Source organism: Podarcis pityusensis (assembly GCF_964106645.2).
Source record: "Podarcis pityusensis genome assembly, chromosome: 1".
NCBI classification, from domain to species: domain Eukaryota; kingdom Metazoa; phylum Chordata; class Lepidosauria; order Squamata; family Lacertidae; genus Podarcis; species Podarcis pityusensis.
In genome coordinates, this window is record NC_138028.1 from 31,617,721 (window position 1) to 31,638,938 (window position 21,218).

General features: G+C 45.8%; 2 protein-coding genes and 1 long non-coding RNA gene across 3 annotated transcripts in view; 1 reads left to right on the plus strand and 2 right to left on the minus strand.

The window, feature by feature from the left end:
• The window catches only part of LTBP2 (latent transforming growth factor beta binding protein 2), a 148,910-nt gene extending 138,951 nt beyond the window's left edge, over nt 1-9,959 (plus strand). The window contains exons 27-34 of the mRNA XM_080977541.1: nt 369-560; nt 738-821; nt 3,565-3,693; nt 3,951-4,091; nt 4,180-4,347; nt 6,171-6,446; nt 7,545-7,697; nt 8,726-9,959. Coding sequence (XP_080833667.1) covers nt 369-560; nt 738-821; nt 3,565-3,693; nt 3,951-4,091; nt 4,180-4,347; nt 6,171-6,446; nt 7,545-7,697; nt 8,726-8,892 — 1,310 coding nt within the window. The 3' untranslated portion in view covers nt 8,893-9,959. The remainder of the gene's footprint in view (nt 1-368; nt 561-737; nt 822-3,564; nt 3,694-3,950; nt 4,092-4,179; nt 4,348-6,170; nt 6,447-7,544; nt 7,698-8,725) is intronic.
• Nucleotides 1-21,218, minus strand: part of LOC308462543 — a 301,862-nt gene that overhangs the window by 51,635 nt on the left and 229,009 nt on the right. The gene's annotated exons all lie outside the window — the stretch shown is intronic.
• On the minus strand, nt 10,752-17,997 carry NPC2 (NPC intracellular cholesterol transporter 2). Its single transcript, XM_080979957.1, has 4 exons — nt 17,819-17,997; nt 13,451-13,558; nt 12,211-12,383; nt 10,752-11,552 (listed from the first exon to the last, which is right to left on the minus strand). Exons 1-4 carry the CDS (start codon nt 17,895-17,897, stop codon nt 11,466-11,468), a joined length of 447 nt encoding a protein of 148 aa, XP_080836083.1. The 5' UTR covers nt 17,898-17,997; the 3' UTR covers nt 10,752-11,465.

Sequence of the window (21,218 nt, forward strand, 5' to 3'; positions counted from 1 at the left end):
TGAGTTCTTAAGGCTTTTCTGCATGACTCCAAATGCATGCCCTAAATTTTATTCTTACTGAGACTTTTATAATCCCTAATCTGACACCAGCAGTGTGATGTCCCATTCCCACATAATGTATCAGGGAGAGAGCAGCTGTACTGCTGAGGTGGTGGCTGTGCTGCTGTTTGCAACTTTCTTTTCTTTAAAATAGGTTGCATTCTAGCATTACTTATTTGGTAAAATCCTGAGAATGCCATGCTCTGCCAGATGCTCTTTATCAATGGATACAGTACTCCAAGAGCCTTCCTAGAGCTCTAATGAAGACACCCACGTTATCAGTGGGTGATAACAAAACGAAAACCCCTACATTTTCTCTCTAAACTTAGGAGGACCTGGAAGGCCTGTATCTTTGCATCCCAGAAGCTCAGAGAGGAAGGAGTGCTACTATCATATTGGTGACATCCCACTATGTGACAGTGTCTTGGCCAATAACACCACTAAGGAAGAATGCTGCTGCACAGAAGGAGCAGCCTGGGGAGACAATTGTGAGACACATCCATGCCCTGTCATTGGCTCAGGTGAGACATTTGCTCTGTAGTGTTTTCTTCTCTGCCAGATCCAGTCAAAGAGAGAGGTCACCATGGCTTGCCATGTTCAAGTTGTGTGCTGCAATGATGATATACTTTCTGTGTTTTTCCCCCATCTCTCTCTCCCTATCCCACTGAACTTCTTGTTTCTTCCCCTGTTTTTGCCAGTGGAATATACTGACATTTGCCCTAGTGGGAAAGGATATATCCCTGTGGAAGGGACGCTGATTTTTGGACAGACATCTTACACAGGTACCCCTTTCTCTTTTTCTACCCATTCCACCAGGCATCTGAAGGTCAAAGTTAGGTGTGATGTGGAAGATCTCAGTCAATCACTCAGTCAGTCAGTAATTTATTGTACAGTCCTAGACCTGTTAAAACAAAACAGAGTAAAAACATGACCAATAAAACATAGCCATATTTAAAATACAATATGATACATCGATAAAACCTGAGATAGAGACTGCAATTAAAATGAGAGCACCATCTTATGAGACCTTTGAGCAGAGAAGAGGAACTTGGCCACTAACTCTGTCATTAACTTGCTTGCGTTAGCCAAGAAATATTCTGGATGCCGTTCCAGAAACCTTCCAGGATGTTCCTCAGAAGGGGGCAAGGTTGCTGTTACATTCCTCTCTATGAACATTGCATTCGAAAAAGATATGACCCAAAGTTTTGACTACTTCATCTCCACAGGGACGCAGACAATCTTCACATGGGATGCCTTGCCAAATGTACTTTCAGAGTGGGAGATCTGTAATCAGAACTCTGAACCATTTTTATCTTGACTTAAAAGCAGCTGGTGGGGGCCTGCAGTGCTGGGACAGCCTCCCCCCACATACCGCTGCCTTCTGCAACAATTAGTCATGGAATTGGGGAGAAGACAAATACAATCTGGACTAAGGATGGGGTGTTTTTTGTTTGCTTGTTCCCCTGTTAATACAACCTTCACATATTCAGATTTCACAAACCAATATGTGAACAGAAAAACAGCTACCCTTCAAATTTCACACTTCTCCAAATATATTGATGCAGTTCTTCAACCAAAAAATGAATACAAGAATGTGTACATTAGGGGAAAGTGTATAGAAAAATACATACATGACAATCACATAGGTAAATGCACTGTATAAGGGGAAATTGCTTGCGAACATGTGTGTGGATTTTCATGAAGACTCCCCCCCAAAAAAGAAATAACACAAACTGATGCTGAAATGGTGTGAACTGAACTTATGATTGGAAAAATGAGAAACTGAGAAAAACCTAAATCAACAGATCTGTGATACCCTCCAAAATGTTTGTAATCTTACTTGTGACAGTCTGTGAGAAAGAAAGATTAGTAGGAAACATCACCAATAAATCTGGGGATAGGTCTATACAGAATAAGACTGTGAACTACAAATTGTCAGGTAATTAGAGATCAGGCCAGAAAATAAAATCTGGCAGCCCCTCAGACTGACCAAGGCAGTCTTGGTTCTTAATGGAGCCTTAGGAAAGGACCCAGGAGGCGAACTGAGTTTAAAGATAACATTTTGCTGTAAGTGCTCATAAAATGGTCTACTTTCATTTGTGCAAGTCTTAGAATTTATCAGAGTATGTAGAAGATGAAGGAATTGAGTAGAAGGGAGGACTGCAGTCGCCTCTCTCGCTTTTCATACCTTCTGCATTAGACATACAGAGGTGGTTTATGTTTCAAAAAATGATTAGTTTACCCACTTGTATGAATATAATGGAACTCACTGGAACATATTTCCAGCACTTCTCAGGTGCCATTCTAAGAAAGTGAGGGAGGTGTTCATGGTGAATTCCAGCACCTCTTTTTCTGGAAAAATAGCACCAAATATAATAAACCTTCAGTTTAATAGGAGTAATGTTTAAAATGGTCAAAGGCCTGGAAACGATGCCTTATGAGGAACGGCTAAGGGAGCTGGGCATGTTTAGCCTGGAGAAGAGGAGGTTAAGGGGTGATATGATAGCCATGTTCAAATATATAAAAGGATGTCACATAGAGGAGGGAGAAAGGTTGTTTTCTGCTGCTCCAGAGAAGCGGACACGGAGCAATGGATCCAAACTTCAAGAAAGAAGATTCCACCTAAACATTAGGAAGAACTTCCTGACAGTAAGAGCTGTTCGACAGTGGAATTTGCTGCCAAGGAGTGTGGTGGAGTCTCCTTCTTTGGAGGTCTTTAAGCAGAGGCTTGACAACCATATGTCAGGAATGCTCTGATGGTGTTTCCTGCTTGGCAGGGGGTTGGACTCGATGGCCCTTGTGGTCTCTTCCAACTCTATGATTCTATGATTCTATGATTTTATGACAGTGTCAAAGAGAGGCCCTGTAAAAATAATGACTGAACAAAGGTTGGCAATGCCACAGTAAATTCCTAGGGTGAACGTGTTCTAATAGTCACTCACAACTATGATGAGGCACAACAGGCCTGGCCAACACAGCAGCACACATTAAATGAATGCACCCCAGAATCCTCTAAAACAGGCAGGTGTTCAATAGCAAGTTAGGTGTGAAATCGGTTCCCTGAAGACAGATAGCTTGAAAAGCACCACCCTTGAGAATAAACAGGAATTTGTTTCAAAATGGGAGGTTTTCAAAGAATAGCTGAAAAATAAATATAGTAGTTTAAATTCTGTTGCAGCATTCGAGGAACTTCAGTAATAGCTGCAAGGTAGATATAAGGAATTAGATATATTAAGAAAACGTTTAATTATGATAAAAGTGTGTATTGGCAATAAGTAATATGAAATCGAAATATGGAATAGACAGGAGGTTGGGTCTTTAGTGTTAAGAGCAATATATGTTTTATTGTTTGCTAAGAAAATTATGTGTCTATGGTTATTCCTGTGTGTAATTTGGTATTTGTGGGTTTTTTCCCCCTTGCTGTATCAATAAAAATCTTTAAAAAGAAGAGAATAAATAGGTCAGGGTCGCCGAGGTCTTAACTGTTTGGTTTCTAGGTCTGATTAAACCTCTCTCTCCCACTAGATGCTGATGAGTGTAAAATGTTTGGCCACGAGGTCTGCCGTAATGGTCACTGTGTGAACGTAGCGCCAGGCTATGCCTGCTTCTGCCGCGCCGGTTTTATCTATGACTCCAGCAAGCTTGAATGTATTGGTGAGAAGTCTCTTTCTAGCTGCTTGATATATTTTCTGTGCTTTGTAGAATTGCCCACACAATTGTACGGAACAGTCCCATCCTGTCCCCCCCCCCCCCCCCGTTTTTATTTTAAGCATCACATGGAGTAAGTAAGGTACTCCCTGAAATTCTGTGCACACCTGATCAGGGGAGGGGGGGATCTTTTTCTGTGTGAGAGGGTCAAAGAGGTCCGTCTTACTGATGTAAACTTTTCTGCTCAACTTCTGTGGCTGCAGATCTAGATGAGTGTGAAAACGAAGACGCCTGTGCAAACGGCAAGTGTCTCAACACAGCTGGTTCCTATCATTGCTTCTGTAGCCTTCCCCTCGTGCTGGATGCGGCCCGCAACCGCTGTGTCAACGTTTCCAACAGCGCAGGTGAGTGCAGTTCTGACTACAGGGCAAAATGATCTCTTAAAAGCAGGTTTTGTAGCTCCGATGGCTTTTCTATTTCTTTCACTGGCAGATGATGCGGATGAACTTGACATTCACTTAGACATCTGCTGGCAGAGTGTCTCCAACTACATCTGCAACGAGCCACTGCTGGGGCAACGAACCACGTACACAGAATGCTGCTGCCGCTATGGAGATGCCTGGAGTCAGGACTGTGCACTCTGCCCCCCCAGGTCCTCTGGTGAGAATGCACAAATCACATGGGATTTGGGGAAGGGGGGATGGTGTCTTTCAGCAGCTAAGGCTAGGCCTCAGATAAGATTTCCACTGGGCAAATCCACACATGAGCAATTGGATTCACATCACTGACTTGACCCTTCGCAGTATCTCCAAGAACTTGAGTCATCATCAGCAATGTTACCGAGAATGTATTACAGTGGTACCTCAGGTTACATACGCTTCAGGTTACATACGCTTCAGGTTACAGACTCAGCTAACCCAGAAATAGTGCTTCAGGTTAAGAACTTTGCTTCAGGATGAGAACAGAAATCGTGCTCCAGCGGTGCGGCAGCAGCAGGAGGCCCCATTAGCTAAAGTGGTGCTTCAGGTTAAGAACAGTTTCAGGTTAAGTACGGACCTCCGGAACGAATTAAGTACTTAACCCGGGGTACCACTGTATTAATACATTGTTAATAATGTTTAATAATGAATACATCTACTGGTGGCGCTGTGGGTTAAACCACAGAGCCTAGGACTTGCTGATCAGAAGGTCACAGTTCGAATCCCCGCGACGGGGTGAGCTCCCATTGCTTGGTCCCAGCTCCTGCCAACCTAGCAGTTCAAAAGCACGTCAAAGTGCAAGTAGATAAATAGGTACAGCTCCAGCGGGAAGGTAAACGGCGTTTCCGTGAGCTGCTCTGGTTCGCCATGCTGGCCACATGACCCGGAAGCTGTACGCCGGCTCCCTTGGCCAATAAAGCAAGATGAGCACCGCAACCCCAGAGTCGTCCGCGACTGGACCTAATGGTCAGGGGTACCTTTACCTTTACCTTTATCTGTTGAGCTAATCCACACCAAAGACACACTGTGACCTCACAGATATGACTTTGTCCCATATCTATGGGGATCTCTGTTTTCTTCACCAGGGCTGTCTCAGGAGGAGCTTTCAATCCAAAAAATGAAGCTTCCTCCTGGGACCCATGAGAAACCTTTTCCATGGGTAAATCCAAGAAGTACTAAATAATATTTTTTCCAGCTTGACCATCATAAACAAGAGTCACCAAAATCAAAAAGAAAAGGCACTTCCCTATACGACTCACAATACCCTTTTTGCACATAGTGCAGCTATTTCTGTCTAGTCCAAACTTTAACCTCAACCCCAGCCCACTCTAATGGAATCGTGGTCCTTTGTGCACTGTCCGGCATAAGAACATAGGAAGAGCCTGCTGGATCAGACCATTGGCCCATCTGGTTTAGCATCCTCTTCTCAGAATGGCCAGCCAGATGCTAGTAGCAAAGCCACAAACAGGACCCAAGCACAAGAGCACCCAGGTATACTGTCTAGCATCCGGAATGTCCTTGATTTGGTTGATTGCGAAGACTTAGTAACTCACTCTTCAGTCATAAAACTTTTGGAGTGACTTACAGTGATTAGCACAGGAATTGTAACAATAAACTCAACATAACACTTATCAGCAACAGCCTTGGTATAAAATAAACAGTGACCATCAGATGTAAAAACACAACATTTTGAAATCGCCTGGGCAAATAAAAATGTTGTTACAGGAGGCTCTTCTTAGGTTCTTAAGTATCAGGCCAAGGGCTCATATAGTCCAGCATCCTGTTCTCACATTGGCCAGCCAAAGAGCTGGGCAAACCTCATTGGGAAGAGCATTCCGTAAATAAGGCACCACCCCCAGAAAAGGCCCTGTTCTCCGTCACCATTTGACTCATCTCAAAAGGTAGAGGGACTTGGAGAAATGCCTCCAGAGATTATCGCAATACTTGGGCAGGTGAGATCTGGTGGTGTGTTTATCTGCCTCTTTTCTCTGTGTCTCCCTCCAGAGGATTTTGCTCAGCTGTGCAATGTTGCCAGAAGTGAGGCTGAACTCCGAGAAATGCCTGGCTATGAATATGGCCCAACTCAGGAAGACCATCAGTATGGACTCTACAGGCCAGATTTAGAACCCTATTACAACCAGTTGGGTCTTGAGTATGGAGCACCTGACATCAGCCTCTCAAACAGAGAACCGAGTCATGGATTTGACGGTGATTCGTCCCTGCAAGCAGCACAGCTCCGCCCAGCACAAACGCAGCCTCGCTATGTGCCTGGCCAAATTGGTAAATGCTAAAAGAAAGAAAAATGGTAGAAAATTCGTCTTATATCCAGGGATGAGCTACAGATACATTAGCAGACTGTAGGCAGACATTTGCTCAACTTCATCCTGGAAATTCTTTGAGCTAATCTCTACCCAGGGAATTCACAAAATACCACTATTGTAATTAGCAAAGTGCCGCATATACAGATGTACTGTGCCCAAAAAACCTAGGGAGAAACCAGGACTGGGTGCATAGCCTTCCAACTATAAAATCGTCTTGAGGGCTGAATATCTGCTGGGGCAGCCTCTCAGCTGGAGTTAGCTCCATAGAGCCAAATCTGGGGACACCTATTCAAGCCACTATCTGTGTATGATCATGTCAGACACTTCATATCTCAAGCAGAGGCCCTGTAATAACTGTCTTCCTGGAGCCGGGTGTGCTAATTCACATAAGGAGGTATGTGTGTGCATATCACTAGCAGTAAATTGGAAGCACATTCAAATCTCCATTTGAATGGCAGATTTATACCTGGTGTGAATGGGGAAATCTGCTTCCACAGATCCCTGTTGTTAGGTCGAGGCGGGATGGACAGAGAGGGCAAAAGGAGGGAGGGAAATCCTCTTCTTTGCTTGACCCCTTACCTACCCTCTTTCTTAGCTCTTAAATTAAATACTGAATCATAGAATGGTAGAGTTGGAAGAGACCTTGAGCGTCATCTGTCCAACCCTCTGCAATGTAGAAATCTCAACTATACCATACATGACAGATGGCTACCCAACATCTGCTTTAAAAACCTCCAAAGAAGGAGAGTCCACCACTTCCCAAGGGAGTTCATTCCACCGTCAAACAGTTCTTACTGTCAGAAAGTTCTTCCTGATGTTTAGTTGGAGTCGAATGTTTGAAACGAAGGGGAAAGTTTTATTTAATTTATAGTTAAAAGCGGGGTTAATGGGAAAGGAAATATGCCAGAGCAAAGATTACACAAGTCATGACATCTTTTATCTGGCCCACGTTTGTCTTTAATACATTGACCATGTGTGTGTCCCTTGATGCTCTGTCTTCTGGGTAGACACTAAGAGTCCCTCTCTATACTGGCTTATTGTTCCCTTGTGTCTTCAGGACAACGCTACAGCAGCTTTGAAGGGTTGCGAGCCGAGGAGTGTGGGATCCTGAATGGTTGCGAGAACGGGCGCTGTGTGCGAGTGCAGGAGGGCTACACCTGCGACTGCTTTGATGGCTTCCAGTTAGACTTGATACTCATGGCCTGTGTGGGTAAGTTGCCAGACCTTACAGAAAGGAAGAGCTGGTATATATTAGCAGCTGAAAGACTAACCTTTATTTTCAGGAATTGCCTTAAATGAAACCATAGGTTCTTGGGCAAGTGGAGAGCAGAAGAGAAACATGAGTCATTTGGGCAAAGCCTGCCTGCCCAGGAACTTCTTGTTTTGTTTAAGGTGTGGGGCAGAACTGGCTTACCAACTGGGCTTTGCTTTCTCAGAGAAATGGGGATAGCGGCAATTTTTTCTTCTTCAACCTGATTATTACCTCAGCACCTATAAGCAGACTTCATGGCTATAACATCCAACCATTTATTTATTTATTTTGTTGGTTGCTTTATTTGCCCACGGCAACCCAAAGCAACTTACAACCATTTTATTGTTTTCCCCCATCCAACCAGGCTCAAACTGGTGTAACATCTTGTCTGATGAAGAATTCTGGATAATTTGAAACATGCCACATCTTCGAGACTTTAGCTTTGTCTTTATAAAGAAGTTGCCCAATTATGGACTTTGGTGTGTTTTCCCCCTTTAGGCACCAGCCCAGATACCCTTGTTTTTTTTATAGATTTGAATAAGAATCTGATAATACACATACAAAACACTGAACCATGGCCTTTGCTACCATCAGCCACAGCCAGCATGGGTCAAATGCCAGGTATAATGGAAGTCATAGTTCAGCTACATCTCTGATCATCACTGGCCATGCTGGCTGTCCTTTGTGGGACTTGGGGTCCGCCCAACATCTGGCGGGCCACAGATTGCCCACTCTGGCTTTCAATATTTTTTATCCATTGGCTCTTACACCCACAGCATTTGCCCCCCAGCTCCCTCTGGCCCAACAGGAAGCCATGCTTGTATGCAAATAATACATGTGTAGAACAGAATCTGGGACTCAAATGTGGGTGTTTTTATATGCACTCAGCATATTGTTTAAGCCTGGTCTTGTTACCAAAAGGGAGTAAGAGAAAACTTCTGCACTGCTGGGCCTAATGGATGCACTGTTTTTCTCTCCCCCATCAGATGTTAATGAGTGCGGGGAAGCAAATGCCTCTATGACCCTGTGTGAAGGCAGCACTTGCGAGAACACAGAAGGCTCCTACCGCTGCAACTGCTTGCCTGGTTACGTAGCTTTAGCTGAGCCCCACCGCTGCGTGCCAGGGACAGCTCAGAATGCAGAGGCCGCGTGACCCAAAAAGCAGCCATGGAACCCCTACGGACATTTGCTATGAGAACTGTAGGTCTGCTCAGCCAGAAAAGAAACAGCTTTAAAAACCCGTCAATTGTTTCCCAAAGGACAAAAACCTCATTGGGCTCAACTCACAGGGACAAAGGCCAGTGAGAAGCTCCAGAGTTCCTTCGTCTCTCTTGCTGGCCTGCTCAGCCCAAGCTTCCTGCTTCAGCTGTGGTGCAAACACTCAGGTCCCAGTCGCTTCATCGTGTCCTGTTTTATAGGTTGTCATCCTCATTTCTATCAACACCCTTGGCCTCCAAATACTAACTTGCATTGCGTGGGTCACGAGTATGTTCATCCCCATTCACCTATTTTGCCCTCCAGTTCATATCATGAAGCTGCAGAATTTCATGCCATGGAAATCACTCTCACACGGCCTCATCCATATGACAAGTATTCATTTCCCTCTCACCCCTCCACAGGTTCACATTGTGTAAGGTCTTTCTTAACTTACTGCAAAACCACTCCAATGCAATTTTACTCATACTCGTTACTGTGGGATTCCCAAGTCACTCTGTCATGGTTGGCAAAAGGACAGTAAGGCGCAGGACTCTTCCAGCTGTGTGTGTTAAATGGGCAGCAACCCCCAGCAACACAGGTACCACTTGGACTCTGTAGATTTCCCACAGGGAATGAAAAACATTGTTCAGTCCATGGGTGTCACAAACATTGCGGCTTCTCCTGTCCAAGTCTGTCTAACCCTGTCCCAAAGCCCCCCTCACTAGCAAGAAAAGGGACAGAGTCTTTTGTACCTGAGCCAGGAAAAAGGGGTGGTCATGTTCAACATGTATGGATTCTATTTATATAGTCTGGCACAGATTGGATGCTGCCTCTCTTTATTCATCCAAACAGTGGGCACCCACCCCTGCACTTCCTATGGCTGCTGGAGTATTGGCTCGGGGGGGGGGGGGGACATGGGGACGACTACAGCTCTTTAGTTCTGAGAAGTTTTCTTTGTGGTGCTTTTCTATTGGGAAAAATTCAACATGATGTTAAAATAAATGGTTTTTATATTGTGCCTTACAGCTTTTAGGCTGGAGCTGGTCATGAATGTTTCTGCCTTTATCCTTTCCCAATCTTGGCACCAGAAGCCGCTGCAAAGAGTTAGCTAAAAGCCAAGTGGGTAGGGTAAAAAAGAGAAGAGCTGGTTTGTAAACTGGATTTTAGGCCTGCCATTCCCAAACAGTGGTATGTGGTCCACAGGGTTTTTTTAAGGTGGTCCGCAGGCATGGCTGAAGAGGGCTGGAACAGCTGCTCCGTCATTCCTAGATACGAAGTGAGCAGGCCATTCACAGGAGGCATTTCCATTGCATTAAATATTAATACTGATTTTTAATTGCATTTATATTTTACTGTGTTACAACTGGATTTCTATGCAAACAAAAAAGTCAATGAAAGAAACTTAAAAATCATACTGCACTTAGGGCAGCACAAACAGGCACTGGCTGGGAGCATCCCCTTCCAACCACACTGTTTGCAGACCTGGGAAGTCTCTATATGCAATGTCCTTGAAATGGCATATGATTAAGGCCAGGAAGAGAGCTAAACAAAAACTAACTGCACAAGAGATTCTCTGCAAATTCTTCCAGCACTTAATTCACCCAGTAGAGAGCAAAATGTTAGGATGTAATCTTACTTTGAGAGTAAGCTCCACTGATCTTATTGCCTTCCTCTGAGTAGGCGTGTATCACTTTCAGTCAACCAAGTTAAACCCAGCCCATGTAACACTTTAAAATGACAGATGTGCAATGCCAGGACATAATTAGCTCCCATTCAGAAAACGCATCGCCATCCCCTAAACAAGACAGGCAGGCATTTTCATTATAAGTGTTTATTAAAAGCAAGTTATAAAAAGAGGCTGGGTTTGGAGAGCATCTCCCCCAGCAACTCTAGGCGAGTTACAAGATAGTGCAAAATGGTTAATACAAATGATCTCTACACAGAGACCAAATGCCATTTGGTTTGGCATCTGTTGAGAGGAAAGTTTTCCTTTTCTGCAGCAAGCAGCCACAGAAGGTGGCTGCTCAATCTTCTGGCTCCAGATGATAAATGCAGATCCAAGGAAAGTTTCGGTAAAGGGGCAGGGAACCTGCGGGGTGGGTGGGAAGCAGATGGAAGCCTGCAGCCAGCTTCTGACCAGGAGAGGCACTGAAGTACTGACAAACAGCAATAATCTTGATGTTTGCTGACCCGCTTTTGTTTCAGAAAGTCTTTCTCATGATTCACATCCTATTTCAAGCAGTTAGGATCCAACACAGATCTTTTCCACCAATGGTTACAAGAACCTTTGCCATGAGCTACAGCAAAACTTATTAAAGCCCCCGTCTCTCTTGGATAGATTCATTCTGACCACTGACCTCCTCCTGCATCCCTAAATTGGCTCTGGGGGAAAGAGGAGTAATTGCTGCACAGATGCTACAGGAACTGAAAGAAGAAATGCCTTGTATAGCAAAGCACTTGTTTCCTCTCTATACCCAATTCTCTCTTTTCTCTCCCCCATGAAGCCCTAAGGAGCTAAGCTGGGTTTCCTTAGCTAGAGATCTGGACCGGAATCTTCCAACAGAACAACAGCTGTCCATCATCATCAACCAGCTCCCACTTGACAACAAGTTTTAGCTGTGGGGGGGAAACAGAGAAAAGAAGTGAGAAGGGGTTGGTATTCAGATTTATTTTAGGAGGCATGATATTAAAAATGATGCACTCTGACTAGTCTCGGATTAAGATGGGTTCAAACCCTTTCCTCGTCTATGCTGGAATCTGGGAACCCCAGAGAATAAATTTTACTGCTATAGAATACATACTGTACATTTTCTTCCATATGACCCTCAACACACAACCAGGACACTATGCCTATTAATAAAGAGATTGCTACAGGTAGGGCCCAGACATGTGACTGAACATTTCTTCATACAAAAGCATTTCCCTGCACACAGAAAGCTAGATAGTAAGGGAAAGGGTCTAGTAGAGCCATTGCCCTGATGTGCTAATTTTCTGTATGGATGAAGAGAGTTCCCTCCCCCAACCATGGGGGAACTTTCCATCATGGCAAACCTAACCCCTGCAGTCTGGAGTGGTATTATCCAAACTTGGGTTTATTGCCTTGTGTGAACGTGCTCCTTGGCCCCTTGCTATCTTGCTATCTCTCTGATTTGGCAAGGGGCAGCCAGATGGTGATGATCTGAGTCACCTCCTGTGAGCACCTTATATCATTAACATGTTAAAGGGATATGAAAGGCAGTTGTAAGTATTGGGATGAGCCTGGTAAGACACTCACAGATGGATACTCGCTCTTCACTGGTAGTTTGTTCAGGTAGTTGTAGGAGTGGTCCTTCTGGATGGGGCAAATGATTCCACTCTTGCACCCATCAGGCTGATCAAGTGGGAAGGGGACGTCCATGTGAAGCATTTCTCCATATACTTTAGCTTGGCTGCCGTTGCTCACAGTCTCTGCACGTGAAGAAACGGATTGAGAAAACAAGAACCAAGTAGAGAGCTTTATACTGGAGCTAGGAATGGGGGCTCCCAGGACCGCATACAACAAATAGAAGTGCTCTCACTATTTCATGTCAAAACTACAGTGCGTTACAGATGTTCTTCAACTGCCCTGTGACATTCCCCTGATTGCTGCATGGCAAGTGGGGAGAGGGGGACAAGAGGCTACCCTCACCAGCTAAGAGTCTTCAGTTCCCACCTCTGAGATTATACAAAAACACATCCATTAATGGAAACAAAGACATGAAGACTAAGTGCATGCAATTAACTATATATATTTCTCTTTTGCAGCATGTACATGTGCTGAAAATCCATAGCCAATTACAACTTTCCAAATGTATACAGGCAGCAAGCAGGATTTCACTGCGAGTATCACATACCAAGATATACGTGTAGTTTTTCCTGCACTGAAATGTTTTCCATGTGAGACACTCCAAACAGCAGAAGCATCCTCATTTTGAATGCTGAACACAATACTCTTAAAAGGTTTCAGTCCCATAGATCAGGACTGGGGAACCTTTTTGACTCGGCACACCAGATCGTTATCAGATCCTAACCTTGTGGGCCAACTCTGACAGCAGGCAGGGCAACCCAGCTGTCAACAATGTGATATCAGATGATTGGCATGTGGGCTGTTCCAACCATCCATCAAAGCCCCTTGCGCATCGCTTCACAAGCACCTGACCCAGCTTGGCATTTACCAACCCCATGTTCAGCAATTGGGAGGTGTCAGGGATCAACACTGCCAATCCTGCAGGTCTCAAGTCATTGCCCATTGGGCCTTCAGCCCTCTTTCTGCAGGGATCAGCGGCGCAAACAAGTTACTGATCCAACTGTGCCTCTACCTGCTCCACAGCTGACATAGCATATGATCTAAGGTATGGGAAAGAAAATGTGGAGAGAACAGCCTTGCGGACCAAATTGGGACTCAAGCCAAATTTGGCCTGCAGGCCAGAGATACCCCACCCCTGCCATAGTTATCACTGCCTCAAGGAAGCTAGAGATCAACAGGCTATACTTACTGCTAGAAAACGTGACATTGACACTGTAAGCCTCTCCTTTGTGGAGAACACAAGGTTGTGCAGGGCAAGGACTCACATTGACCTCCACAATGCTTCCATCTTTAGAACCTGTGAGGGAAACACAGTCATCAGTTCAATGTCCTCGCTATACAGGATGGTAGTCTTGGATACAACACTATGCATAGCTATCATGGGTCCAGGTTTGCAGTATCATACAAGAGCCCATAAACAATTACACTCTGGAATGAAATGGAATAAATACCAGTGAATGTGTCTCCCTTCTGCACAGTGGTTAGTACTGACAAGCCCAACATACTCATAAAAAGCATTTAAGTGTGACTCAGCCCTGGAAAAATGACTTCTATCCTCACATGACTTGCGATACATCAAACTTTCATAACAGTTTCACGTAGTTTGCTCAGATACACATGCAGCTGTGGAAGGACGTTGTGGTCTCATAAAACTCCTGAATCTGAGTTTAAATTGCCAATGACCTGAAAAGCCTGCCTGTCCAAGAATGGGGCAATATAGAATAGTTTCAATAACAGTATGTCTGCTCACAAGTAAACTGTACACAGTTCAGTTCGATTTATGGCCCGTTAAGTGCATTTTAGACAGGAGCCTTATAGTCCCATCCTATACATGTTAACTCAGAAATTAATCTCATTGAGTCCAATGCTGCCTAAGCCCAGGAACATGTGCACATGATTGCACTGTTCAAATAAACTCTGAAACCAGCAGAAAAAGAAAGCAGCCTCTTGGACATTGGAAAGGCCCATATATAATTTCCTGTGGTATTAGGCACAACGTGTGCTGTTCTGGGGGATTCTCCTTACCACCACCACCTGCAAAAACCAATTTCAGGGGTTGCGCACCAATGCACAGCCAGAAGTGCATGCACAGGGCTTTCACTGACAGGGCTCGTTAGGCGAACCCTGCCCCATATATCGATCCTGCATTAAAACAGGGCAATGCTGTAAAACTGGGCAATATCAGATTGCATTCCAGTTGCTTTGCCCAGCACTAGAGGAAACCCACTTTCTTCCGATACATTTAAGATACATTCTAGTAGGGCTTCCGATACTGTTAAGATTCATGTTTCCCAAAAGATATAAGGTCAGACCAATTTGAGATACAGTAAGATTGGGCAACAGTAGTAAAATGAATATAGAACAAAATCCAATTAACACCTATGTTTTAAAGCTTTATTTTTAAAAAAGTATGAAAGACATGAACTGAGCCAATCTGCTGTATGTTGTTGGAGGCTTCAGCTCTCAATCGGCGAACACACATGAATTTGCATTATATTATTTTAGGCACACCTGCAGCCAAAGTTTTATGCCTGGTTAAGGTGGCATGACTAATCCCACTCACCACCAGCGGGGTTTCGTGGAGAAGTGCAGCCATCATGGCAGCCACATAAGAGGGTGGTGGTGGGGAGAGCAGGACGATCAGGTCTGGATCAAACCCCATGCCCTCCATCAGATGACAGCAAGACCAGCTCAGGATCCAGAAGACCCCAGGATGGCTCAGCCCTGCCCCACCTTCCCACATCCTCAGAACTCACATTCAACAGGTGGAGGGGAGAGGGCAGTTCAGCAGCTCTGCCCCCACTCAGTTCAAACCCCATACAGCCCATCGCAAAGGGAATTGAATTGCTCTGTACATCTACATAGTTTACCTCCCAATTAGGGCTTGTCTATGGGGTAGGTATCTGACGAACTTATCTGGGGTATCTTTTGGAGCTCTGCAAGGGTGCCTGGTGGCTTAGGAGTGATCCTAAGCCACCAGGCACCCTTGCAGAGCTCCAAAAGGCTGCACTGGCAGCCACACAAGGTTTGTGTGGCTTCTTGCTCTGTTACTGATTCCCACACTGCCAGTTTTGTATCAAGAGCAACAAAGTGGTTACCCTTCAAACCTCAATAGGACCATAAAGCTTCTGAGTAAGCAGAGGTTTCCTTTTAGCCCAGCCATCAACCTCTGCGCCATGGCTTCTTGGGCTTGCTACCAAGCCCCAAGCCGCTGCCAGCTTCTGAAGGGTGTGGAGAGCAGCAACAGGAGTAACTGCTGGTCCCTGTTGAGGGAAGGGCCATAGTTCAGTGGTAAGAGCATCTGCCGCTGCCCTTACCAGGCTTGATCTCCTGCATACTCAGGTAAGGATGAGAAAAGACTCCTGTCTGAAATCCTGGACAGTTGCTGTCGGTCAGTGTAAGACAATACTGAGAGATGCTCTACCTCAGTACAAGGCATGTTACGTTGCCAGGTGATGTTCCCCGGCTTACCACTCCACAGTGCCTTATCAAAGCAGCCTCTAGTAAAACTAGTTGCTGACCAGTGGTCTAAGGCTGTAACTAGATATGATGGCACACCTGCTGTTTCCTTACAAAGTGGGGAAGTGAGAGGGATATTAATAGTGCACTGTGGACTCATTGGGGAGGGGAACTGAACTTCCTACTTTCCTCATTGAAAGGACTTCTCCCCAGCTGTTTAGCACCCAGCAGATGTTAACTCCGACTGAGAACACTCAGAGCAAACCATCTGGAGAGAAGTAATTTAATGGAGGACATCTGAAGACATCTGAAGGCAGCCCTGTTTAGGGAAGTTTTTAATATTTAATGCTGTACTGTTTTTAACATTTGATTGGAAGCCGCCCAGAGTGGCTGGGGAAACTTAGCCAGATGGGTGGGGTATAAATAATAAATTATTATTATTATTATTATTATTGAGGAAAGGCTAGGCTACCACCTGTTCCTGCTACTTTCATCTCTTCCACATCAACCCACACACACATTATAGGACCACCGGCCCTCCAGATTTTGCTGAACTATAACTCACATCAGCTCCAGCAAATATGGGAGTTGTAATTCACCACTTGGAGGGCTAAAGGTTCGCCACACCTGTTACAGAAGAGTGAGGGCAACCCAGTTCTAGCCTTCACATCTAAATTTCATGAGGGCCAAAATGGAACTGGTGGTTGCTAGGTGGATTTTTATTTGCCCTCAAACAAAGAACAGCCTATGACACTCAACTTCCATGTGACACTGGCTAGCCTTCTGACATATGGTCATTCCCTCCTCTCTCCATACCTTCCAGAAGCTGGCACCGGCTTCCAGCAGCTGATCCTGTAGCAGGCACAACAAGCCATGGTATACAGACTGTTTCAAGCAGTCTGTGTGACCAAAGCAATGTGTAGGCTGGGCTGATTGTTATGCAGAACAACATGATCAAAAACGGAACATTCCAGACTCAAAGGAGCCCTCAGCACCACCTATAAAATTGTCCTTCTGGAAGAAGGGAAAGAGTAGGCAATGTGTGGGATGGGCTCCTGTTGTAGGAGGAGGAAAATGCAGCAGCAGCAGATATATAAACCTGTTGGGAGAGATAAGTTTTCCTCTGACAGAGCACTCTTTTTCTCCAGACTGGGCTCCCTGATTATTATTATTATTATTATTATTATTATTATTCTACCCATCTGGTGAGTTGCCCCAGCCACTCTAGGCAGCTCCCAACACATATAAAAACATAATAAAACATCAAATATTAAAAACTTCCTGGTACAAGGCTGCCTTCAGATGTCTTCTTAAAGTCAGATAATTATTTCCTTGACATCTGATGGGAAGGTGCCACTACCAAGAAGGCCCTCTGCCTGGTTCCCTGAAACTTCTCTCAGTGAAAGAATCATCAGAAGGCCCGCAGAGGTGGCCCTCTGTCTGGGCTGAACAATGTGGGTGGAGACGCTCCTTTAGGTATACAGGGCCAAGGCTGTTTAGGGCTTTAAAGGTCAGCACCAACACTTTGAACTGTGCTCAGAAACGTACTGGGAACCAGTGAAGATCCTTTAGGTTAAATGGTCTCTACGGCAGCTCCCAGTCACCAATCCAGCTGCTGCATTCTGGTGTCGTTTCCGAGTCACCTTCAAAGGTAGCCCCACGTAGAGTGCATTGCAGTAGTCTAAGCAGGAGAAAAGCAGTGCATGTACCACCCTGGCGAGACAGTGCACTGCCAGACTTCCGCCCTCCTGAACGTGGCATCGCTGCTCCTTGGTGACAGCTGTCTAACCTGACAGAAGCAGGACGTCCCACCAACACCCACCTTCCCCACGGCTTGGCGGGCAGAGAATGCAATGCAAAAGCAGCAGCAGCAGCAGCGTGCGACTCGCCTCTCTGGAAGAGTCCCAGGCTGCGGAAGGGCTGTCTTTTCAGAAAGACGGCGCGCACGTTTTGCAAAGCAGGAAGCGCCGCGCAGAGGCGCGGACAAGCCTGTCAAGTCACTACGGAAGGCAATCGAAGTGTTAGACGCCGCGTTTTAAAGGGGCAGGAGGGAAGGCAAGAGCGCCTTGGCGGGGGAAGGACTCGTCGGGCGACTCACCGCAGTCCACAAACTTGAGGGGCTCGGCCAGCACCGCGGAGCCGGCGGCCAGGAGCAGGAGCAGCGTCGGCGCCAGCATGGTCTCGTCTCGTCCCGTCTGCTCTCGCGCCGCCTCCAAGAAACTTCTCTCGGCCGGCTGCGGAGCGGAGGCTAAAGTACGAGCCTGCGCCTCTGCGGCGGCGTCACATGAGAGGCAGCCCAGGCCGGGCCCGCCCAGGCGCGGTCACCTGACGGGGACGGGCCTGCCTCGCGCGCCGCCCTCGCATGGCCTGCTGCCCGGCTGGCGCCTCGCCGAGAGCGTCTCCAGCCGCCGCCACGAAAGCCCCGAGCCTGCTGCAAGAGAGCCGGACGAGGAGCCAAGCAACCCGCCATTCGCTCGGCCCAGGCTGCCCCTGTAACCTAGCCGGGCACTGGCTTACAACAGGGAACCCGGGTTCCTCCAGGAGCCTCAGGACTCTAGCTCCCATCATCCCTGCCAATCGGCTCTGCTCGTGGGGGCTGATGGGAGTTGGAGTCCAACCACACCCTGGAGGGCCCCCCCCCTTCCCCCGTCGTCGAGAAAAGCCTCCGCTTCCAGCAACAGGCGTTGCTTTCAAGCGCACCTGTTTGGCAGGAAGCTCCGCTGAAACTTTCCCAGGTGAATGTTGAATTATAGGATTTGTATAGTTGGAAGGGACCACAAGGATCATCTAATCCAACCCCCTGTAATGCAGGAATCTCTTTGCCCAACATGGGGCTCGAACCCACGACTTTGAGATTAAGTGCCTCATACTCTAGAACAGGCACCCCCAAACTGGCCCCCCCGATGTATTGGGACTACAACTCGCATCATTCCTAGCTAACAGGACCAGTGGTAATAATGGGAATTGTAGTCCGAAAACATCTGGAGGACCAAATTTGGGGATGCCTGCTCTAGAATAACACTGCTTTTCCTGCTTTCGCCTGGTTGCTTCAGGGCTACAGGAGTCGCTGGAAAGTACAGGAACCAAATGGATTGTGGGTGGAGAGCCTTGCAGCAGTCGCACAATGCGCAGAAATTCATTTTGGCAGTGATTCATTATATCCACTCAATAATGTGTACGTGGCGAAAAGTGTGAGAAAGAAGACATGGGGGAAGGGGGGGGGAGGTGTCTGCCGCCTCTACCCTGTTGGCACCCACACCTACTCCTGCTTCTAAACGGGCAGAAGGCCAAGAAGCTGAAAAGTTGTTCTCAGCGAGTTGTGAAACATAATGTTGCACAACACATAGCTGCTGACCCAAGTTACACGTTATGGCGGAGTGATGGAACAGAAATAAACCCTCAGTTGCTCTGAGCCAATGCAGACTGCACCATTCTGGTGCCCTCCAGTGTTTTGGCCTACACAGCTGTGCTTGCTAGGACTGATGGGAGTTGATATTGAAAACATCTGGAGGGCATCAGGTTGGTGAAGGCTGAGGCTGAGCTAGTGTGTGAGAAATACCCCATAAAGCAATTTCAATCCCAATGGAAATATAGTTGGTTTAGGTCAGCATGATGAAAGCCCCTGCGCTGCCATATTTATATATTTAAGAATATATTTTGCCTGCCCTACACCAAAAGATCTCAGGGTGGGTCACAGAATTTAAAACAACAGTAATACATCCCCATTTTAAAAAAAACAGGTAAAAATACACATTTAAAATCACAACGTAAAACCTAGCAGCGGACTAATGGCAACACCGTGCATAACTAGGTTGCTTGAATCCAAACAAAGTCTGAACCTGCTCCCCTATCTGGTTCACCTGCTGTATTGTCTTCATTCCACATTATGGCCTGGAAGAGGGAGTAATGGGGGATGTTTGTAATGTATTCCCCCCATGATTTTAATTGAATGTATGAGTTGTTTGTTTGTTTGTTTGTTTGTTTGTTGTTCTGTTTCTGTAAAGATGCTTTGAGTTGCTTGCAGCAAGAAACAAGTGTTTAATAAACTGAAATAATAATAATAATGATGATGATGATGATGATGGACATACAGGCCACAATTGTGCCATGTTATGCCACTTCATTGGGAATAGCAATACTCCCCATGACTAGCATTTGCTGAACCTTCCAAGCCCATCAGAGCCACCAAAGGCAGAGCAAACATCTATCAAAGATGTAAGGGTAAGTGGGGGCTAGAGAGAATTTTCTAGTTATAAAGACAGAAATGGATGGCTTTAGAGCTGGTGACCTGTCACTCAACTAAAGGAAACCCATAGGAAAAGGCTATATGGCTACTAATTTGCCATCACCTATACCCATAGCAGTGCACAGCTGCTTATGAGTGATGTGATTTCAGTTCCGGTCCATCCTGAACTACTACTACTGGGTTTGGGCCACATAGTGCTCAGGCTAGAGCTGCCACCTCCACTGCAATGCATTGGTTAACCTCCCTTCCGCTGACTCAGTCTTAAACCATTAAGACTTTATGTAGCTCAACTGAAGTTAAGGAAACTATGCCATATGTCATTTGAAGACCGTTGATTCTGGAAACCCTTTAGCCCAGTTTTCAAGGTCAGAAACACTCCCTTGTTTGGACAGAGCAACAACTTTATGTCTTGTCTTTATCACAAAACTGATAACCAGCTAACTTGAAGTGTTTCTCCTGTCCAATGTCAGATCACCCAAAAAAATAATAATAAGAGAATCTAGCAGCAGCAAAATTTAAACTTTACCTCAGTTTGCTTGTGCAGTGCATCCCTTTCACTTACATAGAGGGAGCTCAAGGCATGTTCTGAAGATGGAAAAGGATTAACAGAAAAGAGTTGAGGGTGCAGTTGCTGAGAATGGTATGGGTGAGTTCACTGAGTTATGACATAATTCAGTGGCAGATTACCATGGTGACAACTGGCTTTAGAGAGAGTAAGGGCTCGTCCACACTTCTGCTTCCCTTGCCTCTTTCCCCCCACTGTTTACTGCTGAATCGGAACAAATGTCAATCAGTTTTTCTGCAGATTGATCTTTGTTCTGATTCAGTGGTAAATGGTGGAGTCTCCCAGGGAAAGTGGAGGGACAAACAAAAAAACTGCTTGGACCTGTGCCTAGGAAGCATGGGACAAGACGAAAACCTTTTGGACTCAGGCTTTCTAATCATGGGGCAAGCAGAAGTGTGGACAAACCTTTACTCAGCACAATAAGGACCAACTACTGATTATTGCTGGAAATATGAGAGAGAGAGAGACATACTGTAGGCGAGGACGGGGAACCTAAAGCCCTCCAGATTTTGTGCTGCAACTCCCATCATCCTTGGCGATTGCCTATGCCAGGCAGGTACAAAGTCCGTTTTGGGGGCCTAATTCGGCCTGCCGGTTGGCTTAATCTGGCCTCTGTGGCAGTTTATTTCCTGGAGTAAAATCCTAAAAAAACCTCAACAACTCTAATCCTAAAAGCAGCTCAACAAC

Excerpts from the sequence above, each read along its gene's own strand:
- NPC2 (XM_080979957.1), bottom strand. The coding sequence starts at position 17,897 with ATGCTGGCGCCGACGCTGCTCCTGCTCCTGGCCGCCGGCTCCGCGGTG. Across the intron at positions 13,559-17,818 it reads CCTCAAGTTTGTGGACTGCG|GTTCTAAAGATGGAAGCATT; the intron begins GTGAGTCGCCCG and ends TTTCCCTCACAG. Across the intron at positions 11,553-12,210 it reads TGAAGAGCGAGTATCCATCT|CTAAAACTTGTTGTCAAGTG; the intron begins GTGAGTGTCTTA and ends TCCCCCCCACAG.